At 28.0% G+C, this 12,366-nt stretch overlaps 1 protein-coding gene across 1 annotated transcript; it reads right to left on the reverse strand.

The window, feature by feature from the left end:
- Positions 1 to 4,596: 4,596 nt before the first annotated feature.
- On the reverse strand, positions 4,597 to 5,463 carry LOC113386049 (forkhead box protein F2-like). The gene has a single exon (XM_026623858.1). It carries the CDS (start codon positions 5,461 to 5,463, stop codon positions 4,597 to 4,599), a length of 867 nt encoding a protein of 288 aa, XP_026479643.1.
- Positions 5,464 to 12,366: the final 6,903 nt, after the last annotated feature.

The following is a 12,366-nucleotide window of genomic DNA, read 5'->3' on the forward strand; positions in this document are numbered from 1 at the left end:
GCAATGCAATGCAATGGGGTAAGAGATATTTTCACTTGGAAGTATATTGCTATCTATATTTTCAAGTGAAGACCTATGTCACTTATAACGAATCTGATTTCGATTTCTATCTGATTGAAATCCAATGGCTCTAGCGGCTAGAGCCTTATTAGAGTCAATATTAAATTTTTTTCTATAAAATTATATTCTAGAGGGCTCCGCCGTAGATTAGTGGTTAAACCTAGCATAGATCTTATGTATTATAAGGTCTATGGGTTAGAGTCTAACCCACTCTAGAATATGATTTTAAAAGCTTCAAAAATTAAATATTTTAGGAGCTTTATAATTATTCAATAAACTTCAATTATCGTCAAAATTAACTGACCTTATATAAAAATCATCTGTATCATCGTAATTTTCAATGTAATACTTTAATTTTTTTCTCGTTGATCTACAAGACATCAGTTAAGAATAAAATTGATTTACTTATCATAAAGATCGTTTTTTCAAAATTGACTGTTTAAAAATATGAACACAAATATTTTCAAGCAATTTTTAGAGTTCAAGTAAAATTCCTTAAAGCGAAATGCCATTTGAACTTACAATTAGTGTTTTACATTTTTGATAGGTTAATAGCGATAGGTGGATTATTACCACTGGATAAATTAATTTTTTGTTATTTTAACCATTAATTGTGTAATTAGTTTAAATCTATCTATCATTTCAGTCCCATGCACGTAACGAGCCCGCCCAAGTGAAAGCTATCTGAATCCGCTTTGATCGAGGCGATGGATGCATAAGTTGTGTTTGTGGTTTTACCACACGTGTTCCGCAGGGTGGAAGCTGCATACACAAAGGCGCCTACACGCTCAATGCAGAACAGCAGAAGCAAATAAGGTGCATCTTACCAGTAATAAAGGTTAGACTTTTTATGATATATATTACAGTCTGTTTTATGAATGCATATAATAGAAATAGTATCATGTTGAAAATATTAAACATGGTTAAATATCATAGTGTACGCGCGCCGCGAGTCGAATGCATATCTTTTTCGAATATTTTGAAATCTACATAAGGCAGCGATCCGTAATAAAAGTTCTGGGTTAAAGAATTTCTATGTTTTAGGAATTTTAAGAATTGAATAATTTTTAAGAATCAAATGTTTTTTCAATGGTTGTTGTGATTGATTGCTTTTTGAAGGACCAATTATAAAATACTTTAATTTGTAACTAGTAATATTTATTTTATATTAATTACATAAATTACATCGTATTTATAATAATTTGAATATTGTTTTTGATAACGTATTGATTGATTTGATTTTTTGTATGATTTTCGATTGATGATTTTTTGTTTATATATCAATATAACCGAACACTTTGATATGGCGCGAACATACTCATATTGCAATTTTAACAAGTGTTCATTTCTTTCATGAGCTTTTACTTATAATTAGAAAATATATACTTCTAAGTAAAAAACTTGTTAAAGAAATAAACACTGCCCAATCAAAGTGCTGCAAAAATAAAGTTGAGGCCTGATTTCAGATATTTTTTGTTTATAATAATGAATTTTTAAAAATATAAAAACGCCTATGACTCAGTGTTTTGATCAGTAGTATACAGATTTTTTTTATTACATTGTAATATAATTTCTATTATTTGAAAATGTTAATTATACACATCTATTCTAGATGCAATTAGTAGTTTAACATTCTAGTAAAACATGTATGAATAAAAGGATGAATTATTAGGTTCATTTAGAAACCTAATTGGTGATTTGATTGATTAACTTAAACAAAGTGTCATATCACGAGCCCAACTTTGTTTTTGAATAAAATATTCTACCGTCGAAAAAAAAACGCAAACTAGAAATTAATAAACTTTATTCTGATCAAATGAACTCATCGTATGATTGTGTCATGATGTTATATGATAAATTTCTTAATTATAATTTAAGAAATATTAATTTTGAGTTTCCTTAATGAATCAATTTATGCTTATGAAAACTATTGTGTCGGTTCTATGAGCATAAATGTATTAGATGTACTAGATATGCAATTTATAATTTTCAATGATAACAAAACAACCAATATATCAAATACAAATGATAATTTTATGTTTTGATTTTATGAACTTGATATTGAGTCTTCGTTTAAAGCATCTTCAAAAGTTGAGGCCCTGTATATCCATTGATTCGCAGTAATTTTTAAAAAGTTCAAAAGCTTTTCTGAAAAAAATTTCAATTCGATTTGGGTACTTTTATATTCTATAATGCGAATAGCAATGATAAATGGAACATCAAAAATATTACGATAATTCATTAAATACTGTTACTAAAGTTTTAGACTCAATAAAATAGTCAATTTTCAATCATTTCGATTTGGGTACTTTTATGTTCTATAATGAGAATATCAATGATTAATGGGGCACCAAGAAGATTACGGTGTTTTATCAAATATTTAATAAAATATTTGATAATATTCTAATAAATATTTTAATTTTAATAAAGATAAAATGATAAATTTTAATTTAATAAAGATAAAATGTTAATAAAATTTTAGACTCAACATCGTCAATTTTTGCTTTTATATTTTACAACCTATCGTTTATCATCGAATCTCTAGCACATTGAGGAATGTCTAAAATTGTGTCAACATATTAATAAAATAAAAAAATATAAAAATCGCGAAATATTTTGTTTATAAATAGATTACAATAAAGGTTGTGTACGGATGCAGTGGTCAGAGTTATTGCGATGAACTTGTTGCATCGACCTCCCAAGAATTCGCTAACTACTCGGCGCCGATGTTTTGGCTTGCAAACACCCGGTAGACAAGTCGTAAAAACATTTAAACATATTCGCAAAAAAATCCTTTTTAGTCATTTAAAAATACAAGTTGTTCTAATTTCAATCTTGCCAATGTCTATTTCAAAATTTCGGGAGAATTATTTTGATACGAAATATATCTAAAATCTATAAAATTGCAATTATGATAAGATTCTTTTGCATAAGTAACATATAGGATGTAGTTTCGAAAACAGTACTTTAATGCCTCATGTACACATTTGCAAACATTTGACAAATCCAAAATAAATTACAATTGTTGGATTGTAGTTTTATTCTAATTTATAGAATTTATATTCATTTACTGATTAATAATAAATATCTATGTAGGGTATATTTATCATACATTAATATAAACTGACTGACTTGATAAAATATCTATACTTTTTTATACATTATCTATAAAATATAATTTCTAACATAAATTATTTACATAAGTACATCCATTAAATTATTTGTTGTTACATACAAACAAACAATAAATTGAATTAATGTCATTTAATCTCATTCAATTAAGTTCCATATGAAATTCTAGAAATAAATTAGTGAAACTATTTTATTTATTTGAGACTTCTGTACTATATGTAATGAATTCATAAACAAATTAAAATAATAAAATAAATAAAGCGAAGTAGTTATAAAGTATTGCCATTATACGAGTATTAACCATTCTATCATTTAATGAATATATAATGCTAATATAGTAAATTGTATCGAATAACATAATTAACGAAAAAATAACTATAAATAGTAAGATATTCAAAATATTTATTTTAAATAATCCACACCCACGCGAATCAGTTTTTGCGATTCATTGTTTATTTGATAGTTTCACAAATATTATAACGAAGGTCAAAAAATGTCACACATGAAAATAAGGATGTTTGTGTTAATTTCTTGCAAGTGCGGAAGATAGTTGCTTTCCAAACCGCATTCACATCCGATTAGTAATTTCAATATTGTTTAAGTATTCGTCATGTTACTGAGAAAGACTCAGAATAAAGCAGAAATTATATATCAGACAGAGAGATTCCGTTGCGAAAATTATTTTTAGCCTAAGCATTTATTTTGAAATTAGTGGCGTGATTGTAACCAGATTAAAGTAGGATGTAATATATATCCATTATCTAAATTCAGTAATATGTACAAATTTAGCATAGTCCATTACGATATTAGATGCAGGTTTGAGGTGTAAATGGAAAACATAGCGAGATGCAGATTTAAAAATTGAAGTTATGATAATTATTAAAAAATTGCCCCCCGACGTGTTTTTGATATAAGTCCAGTACATACGCATTTGAAATACTTGAAATACAAAAATTTAATATGGAAAGTGTTGTCTGAGCAGGTTCTAAATAGCATCATTTTTCAAATTTAGATTTGACTTCAATTTTTGATTTTGAATATTATCTTTATGAATCAAATAAAAAAAAAATACATAGAATTAGAAAAATATGATATGAAAGTATTATTAATTAAAAAATACATAGAATTAAAATGAAATGAAATACATAGAATTAGCATTAAGTAATGATCATGTTATGAAAAAATATTGTTTAATATTTATCAAATAGTTAATTAATTTTGATTCAATTTTCAATTTCTTGAATTTCGATAAAACATCTAATGAGAACAGGTAATATAAAGCAGTTAATAAAATTGCTCAGTGTTGATACATATTTAAATTCAACTATATTCTTGTTTGTCTATGAATTCCACGTAATTTATAATATCATAAATTTGAATTGAAAATATAATTATAAGAAAGTTTTAAGTCTTACCGTGATTTGTCGTGGAATATGCTCCAGTGTATGAAAATGGGTCCATCATAGGTGGTGTGTGATGTCCAGTAGACATAGTGGATGTCGCAGAAATATTATGCTGATCTTGCTGCGGAATTGGACTGGTTGACTGTTTCACAAACGTAGTATCCATTGAAAAAGGCGTACTCGTCCAGGAATCTGCTGTTTGCCCATAAGCATGGCTTTGATAATCATTATAAGGCTGATACATTTGCTGAGGATAGCCCCCACAATTTTGATAGTCCTGACCGACGGCAGTTGCGGCTGACACTAAACTTTGATCATAAGGTGGAGCGGTATAAAATCCACTTGGTGTTAAATGTGGATGAGAATACTGAGGCTTCATTTGACATTTTCGTCTAAACCCTCGCGGTCTTCTCCTATAGCTACCTTCCTCGAACATATGTTCACTACGTTCATCTATCATCCAATAATGGCCTTTACCTGGTCTTCCTAAGCCTTTAGGAAGCTTTATGAAACATTCATTTAAACTTAAGTTATGTCGAACTGAGTTTTTCCAGCCGTTGTAAGTACCTCGAAAGAATGGAAATCGTTGCTGAAGGAATTGATAAATTTCACTCAAAGTTAACCTTTTAGTTGGACTACTCTGGATAGCCATGACAATTAATGCTATATAGGAGTATGGCGGTTTCTCTTGTCTTCTTGCTCCTGAAGCAGCATTCTTTTTAGGCTGTTGTTGTACCGTCGTATCAGCCGCCGCGGATGACGGTTTCTCCTGACAAACGTTCAAATGTTGACTCATTTGTTGGGCTAATTGGTTAACACCGGTAGCAGAATTTGTCATTAAATCTTGCGTTGTTTCTTGTTTCATCATTTTTCACAAAATAACTGAATCACTCAGAAAAGTTTGTAGCAACAAAAAATCTTAATTTTTATTCACATACGAAAAAAAAACATTTATGTAAACAAGCCCGATGTGTGGGACCAAAACGTGCCGGGTTCGCTTGAAGACTGCTCTGATTTTTTACGCGTGTTTCATTACGCGACTTGGCGCCCCTCTTGACGAAGGAATTCGTCCCGCAAAAGCACACAGAAGGCGGCGCGAAGACCGAACATCGACCAATAAAAGCTCTATGTTTCGTGAAATGGATCGTGGTATCCTAAGATTTAATAAACAGGGACGAATTTTCATTAAGCATTTCATATATAAGGTGTATCGAGGCCCAATACAGATTTATATGCTTAATTAGGAACAATAATTAAATACTTTTATTATCGCTGTGTCATAAATTGTATTTGTATAAACTGCATTTGAATAGCTTGTACTTGTTTTTTGTTAAAATTAATTTTAATACAAGCTTTATCACGTACATTTTAATTTAAACTATTGTGTTGTTTTATGTGATTTTTTTTCTGATATCATACTGACATTCATATAACACATAACAATTATTAAATAATTGTTTAAATATCTCATAAAATCATTTCCTTCTATTAAAAGATGAACAAATTTATAAAGGCGATATATCATAATAGATTAATATTATGTAATTATTATAATTTTATTTTTGGAGATCTAAATAAAAATGTTTGTTTTATTATACATATTTGTTTTAAAAAGTAATAAGTAATAATTTAGTTATATATTTTCTAATATACTATATAATATAATTACTAATATACTATAATACCGTCACGACAATAAATGTACTTGAATATTTGATCGCTTTCTGCTGGTCTCTTACTTTATAGGCTAATTTTTCGGAAAATAATGTATTTTTATAATAGTTTTACCTTCTTCGATGGTGTAAATTCATTTATAAAATTTAAAAAATATCTCAAAAGTTCTTTTTTTCGAATAAATCGAGTCGATTGTTTTAGATACTTTATTGATTTTTCACTGATAACAAATAAATTTGAAATGATAATAGACTTTATTGATAATTAATCAACTATTAATAACAATTAAACAAAAATAAATAGTAACTTCAATCTAAAAATTATTTCACGAATAATATTTTTAACAATAACAGTTGAGATTTGTCGCAAAACTTTTAAACCCTAAATCTATTGCTGCGTTGGCGTTACTAACCAAATATTGATTCATTTATTTATAACATTTCGGTTTCATATTTCTTTAATCATTTTTTTTCTGTGAATAAAAATAATTTCTTAGAGTTTTTCACACACGGCTCTGTTTGAATTTGTAGGTGGAGCCAAAATCTCATTAGCATCTCAGCTTCTAAGTTCACTAGATTACTCGCACATGTTTCCTGTAAAACGAACACAAGCAAATAACAAATACTTGTCTGAGCTCTATCAACTTATTATGTGCTTAATTTATTTAATTGAACATCTAACAACAAATTAAGGATTTATTTTAAAATAATTCAAAATTGTATTTACTTACATCTTTTGTTTATAATTTTAAAGCCTTTACAATAAGTTTTTATTACTCCATTCCACATAAGATATACTATTTCATATTTCAATTTGAAAATGTAGTTCCAACCAGTGCAATTTTTGATAATTTTGATAGGTTACCACCATGGTTTTGTATTCTAATTAAAATGTACATATAGATAAACTTTATTGATAAAACATTTTATATAAATCGTTTAAATTATACTGACATGATGGTACAAAAAATATATATTAGTTTTCTTTAAAGCTATTGTAATATATTTCGAAAATTGAATATCTAAGTATCAGTATCAACTTCGCCTAAAATTTATCATTTAGCCTTTGTGATTTTTTTGTCTTATAATTAATCAGTTATTTTTATTTCTCAAATATTACTAAAATTCTTCTTCAGCAAGCAGTAACATTACTATAAATTTGTAAATTATTTTTGGTAAACAAGGGTTTTTACAAGAAATATGATACTAAATTCACAAGTTGCTAAAAAAGTTTAGTGTTTTGAGTACTCGTAACATAAATTGTATTACGGAAATTTACAAAGGTTTTGAGTTTGAGTATAGTGCGAAAATTTTAAATTTCTTAGCAATTATTAAATTAATTTAATGTCAAATGATTTTGAATAGTTTGATTTTTAAAGCTATTCTATACTATTCATACGATACGAGCTTATGAATAATCTTATTTATTTAAACAATTAAATTATTATTATATTAATATTAGAAAATAAAAATAAATAAAACGTTTTATCCACTTGTAGAGAATGAAGCTACTATTTAAATTTCAAAATGAAATTGTACCATGCTCTCTACTTAAAATACTAAATGTAGAAATGATCAGAAGCCCAGTCGTAAAATTTTACAATGTGCTAAAATACTTGTAGTTTAGTACTTAAATGTCAACAGTTTCTTGTTTTATGTGTTTTCCAAAATTTTCACTTTTCTGATATGCGGGTGTTGATATGGTCACAAAATTTTATGATTCTCTACTTGAAATAAAATCTATTCAACGTTGAACAAGTGTGACACTGAAAACGTAAATATTAGTTTTATTGCTTTTGGTAAGATATCCGTCCGACTATTTTCAGGAACTCTGTAAATATGTGTAAATTTAGTGATTTAGGTTTTGATTGAAGTCGAGATTCACTCTTTTCGACATTTTTAGCACTTTCGAGTTGTTGATTAAATGTGTGCTTATATGCTAAAATAATGAATATTAGCTATTATAATTTTATTATTAAAGTTCTGTAGATATAAATTTTTTGCACCTTAAATAACAGTATTTTATGTACATGTACAAGGAATAGTATGAAGCTCAATTCATATGCTTAGGCTTTCAAATTTCTGCGAAATTTTATTATCGATTGTTTGATTAAAATTTTAATTAAATTTAATTGACCAAATTTTATCTACTGTTTCTTAATATATGTTTTTACGACTTCCGTCTATTCCCAAAAACGTTGGAATACTTTTTCGAAACGCTTTTGGATTGGGAAACAGTCATTATAGGTGCTTGATATAAGGCCGTTGGTGGTTGGCATCTAATCTGGATACTAAAAGGTGACAGCTCTTATCCAAAAAAATAATATTTCATAATTTTGTACTTAAATGTGACCAAAAAATAAATCATATGTAAGCGATTAGATGGTGCCAATAAATGTACTTACGAAACGAATACATATCATTTTTCATAATCTGTAGTTTATCCTTTTTCCTATAACTTTTCGTGAACCATTAAATGAGCTCAATGCCCTTTGGTGTTGCTTAAATAATTAAATAATGAATTCATTTTATGTCGTATTTGCGGTCATAGTACGTGGCAGTAGATCTCGGACATTGTAAATAAATTCGTGAGGTTTGTGTATTTCTGTTTATGAAAACCATTTTATAGCTTTTCAAATACATCACATCATCCCGCCAATGTAACTTCTTCTTGGGCAAGGTCAGTTCTGTGACGAAATTTAAACAAATTCTGATGCTTGTAAACAATTTATAATAAGATTTCGGTTTTTTTACAACGTGTTAATGACAAATATAAAAAAGAAAATTTTGAAAACGATCTACACTACAGTTGTTTAGAGTTGTTGTAATATGTTTACTTGATATGTAATATAATATGTAAACGCATTAATCACTCATATAAAATCATACGGAATGTATTCGGCTATTATGTTATATAATGTGCATTATTTACACTCGGGATAAATATTTATAAGGCGGTGCTTAAACTGGCGGTATCTGTAGAAACTCAAAATAAATACTTACCTCAATAGTAAATAAATGACTGAATTGTATATTTTCTTATTTGTGTGATGAATACATGCGACTTAAGTATGATTGTTATAAATATTTTTATTAATTATATTACTGTATGTGTGAACTTTAAATGTAGATGATGGTTCAAATGATTCTAAAAGGATTTTCAGTCAGAATGTTGCTTTATTGAATTTGTTTTTTTTTATTGGATTTCAGTATGGCATACATTTTCACTTACAAAATCAAATCATTATTATCAAAATACATGTTAAAATAATTTTATATTTTTACTTGATAATTAGCATAACAAGAATATATTTTATGTGATAATTTAGATGATAAAGGTTTTAAGTAAATAATTGATAATGGTTTTCGATGAATTATTTTCATACTAATGTTAACGTTTTTATGTCTAAAAAAGTGATTCATTGAATACAGACGACAAAGCCAGACAGAGTTTCGTGATTAATTGCGAGATTTTAAACTAGATGTCTGCATACAAAAAAATTTTAGTAGAATTATTTATGGTAAATGGTCTGAAAAATATCTGCAAATATAATATGTAATTATATTGTATTATAATAATTTGTGCATGTTACTCAATCCGTGATAATGTGTAGCTGCGAACCTATTTAAGTTTAGTTGTAAATGTAGAGAAAACTTATTCCCGACAGAAGTAAATTAATAAATTAAATGCGTACTATTCATTAATAAAATATTTATGCTTTTATTGTCATTCATAATTTTTCCATCTATTAAAAAACTCATTTTTAGAAAATTTAAAAAGCTTTCCAATATAATATCATAAATTTATCTTAGAACTTAAACATCCAACAATCTAGAGTTTTTATCTTGTTTAGTTTCATTTAGTGCAGTTCAGGAATTTATTCTTTTTCTGATTTTTTAATGTTAAATGCGATTTCTACAAAGGGAAAAAATCAGCGCAAATGTTTATCACCTCAAATGCAGTGAACTTTTTTAATTGTGTTTAATATTTGTTTATAATAACTGATGTGTATTATGTCTATTGTAACTTTCAGATAGTTGAGTGAAAATAAGTTCTCAATTCAAAATACATTAAAATAGATACGTTCATTTAGAATCGATTTGCTTTACTTTATATTTTACTCGTCGTTCTTAGTATTTTGAAGAAACGATACAAATAGAACTCCATTGAGTCTCCTTGAAATTCCAAAGGAATTTTCGCAATTAGCACGAAGAGTCTTGCGCAAATATTCTTTTTCATCTTCTCGTCGGCGTTTCAACAGACGCCCATCCGCCGCGTGAAGAAAACCAGATTTCCAATATTAGCGATCTTTGGCAATGGCAAGAAATCGATGATGGCGTCTACAGATCAGCATCTTTTTCACATAGCCATTATTTGTGCTATGATTTTGTTTTTATGTGAAATTTTATCAGGTTTTAAGATGTCGTAAACTGTGCTAATCACATAAATCAAATAATATATTTTTATTAGCGAATAAATGCATTACAATAATTATAATTGGCACAGTGTCTACATGTGAGTGCACTTTTTTCCAAGGGCTTATTCTGGATTTTGATGTTGAAGGAAAGGGCAAGTCAAAATAAAAGTAACATTTCCACAAATTGCAATTAAGATGAAAACATTTACAATCTATCGGCACAAACCTACCTGCTTTTCTGTTTTTCAAACCGATTAAGTTCTTCAGATTTTCTATCATTTTTAGGAGATTATGCCTATAGTTTGCATTTCGTTTAAGAGCAAAGTGTTTATTCATAAATATTTAATTTATATTGCTGATTTATTGGTTTCTTGGTATTGATCTATACTTCTAGTTATACTATGTTAGAATACGCATTCGCATGCTTTTTCACTAAATGTTTTTTTAAAAGATGTATAAAATATTTGTTGCTCTTCAGATTTACACCCGCTAATAGTAAATCAAAATGTTTGAAAGTGGGTCTCAATTATTACACGTAGCTGATTCTCTTTTGTTCGTTAGATAAATTGTTTGTAATATAAGAATAACAAATCGAATTATTTAAGATATTTAGATCAAATTCTTTTACTATTCTTTCCAATGTTTACGTAACTAGTTGGTTTGGTATTTAGCTTTGAGGCAAGTTACATGAACTTCCCGATATGTGTAAATAATCGACTTAATCAAAAAAAAAATGTGTAAATAATATACTTCATCAATCCTACTTTAAAAAAAACGATAATAATTTTAGCAAAGTTCGACGAATTTTTAAAATTAAACTACTTGTCGTAAGGCCGTAATATTACAGTAAGTTCTATAAGACCATGATGTATATCGCCAAAAAAAGTTCCATGAAAATCGGCTTAAGTTTTTTTTTTCAACAGTTCATTACAAGAAAACGGCTCGGTAGATTTTCACCTAAAATTAATCAGTACCATTCGCAACTAATATCTTTCGAACAGTTTTTGATTTTTTAAAATCGGTTCGGTAGGATGAGCTTAAATGTGCACGAAAAGTTTAACACTTTTTTTCAAATTGCAAAGAAACGGCTTGGCAGATTGTTGCACAAAACTGACAAACGATAGTCCTCACCGAAATACATCAAATGGCTTCTAAATTTCTAAAATCGGTTTAGGCGTTTTTGAGAAAACGTCGATCAAATGTCTAATTTTGACAAATGCCAAAAAAGCAATACCAATTTTTGCAAACTTTGACGAATTTTCAAAGCTGAACCAGTTGTCGTAGGGCCGTAATATTTTAGTATGATCTAGAAGACTATGGTATCTACCATCAAAAAATAATCATAAAAATCGTCGAATTTTTTTTTTTAAAAACTTTATTACAAGAAAACGGCCCGGCCGATCTCTACCAAAAACTAATCAGCAATATCTTTCGAACGGTTTCTGAATTTTCAAAATCGATTCAGAATTGCGGGCTAAAACGTAGACGAAAAATTTTTCACTTTTCTGCGATTTATAAAGAAACGGCTTGGCCGATTGTTGCACAAAACTGACAAACAATAGTTCTCGTCGAGATACATCGAATGGCTTTTAAATTTTTAAAATCGGCCCAGCCGTTTTCGAGGAAACGTCGATTTACGGCAAAAAAACTGTTCACACACACACACACATACACACATAC

This window comes from Ctenocephalides felis, unplaced genomic scaffold, assembly GCF_003426905.1.
Source record: "Ctenocephalides felis isolate EL2017-DRISC unplaced genomic scaffold, ASM342690v1 CF-g0.4_SCAFFOLD_03571, whole genome shotgun sequence".
NCBI lineage: Eukaryota > Metazoa > Arthropoda > Insecta > Siphonaptera > Pulicidae > Ctenocephalides > Ctenocephalides felis.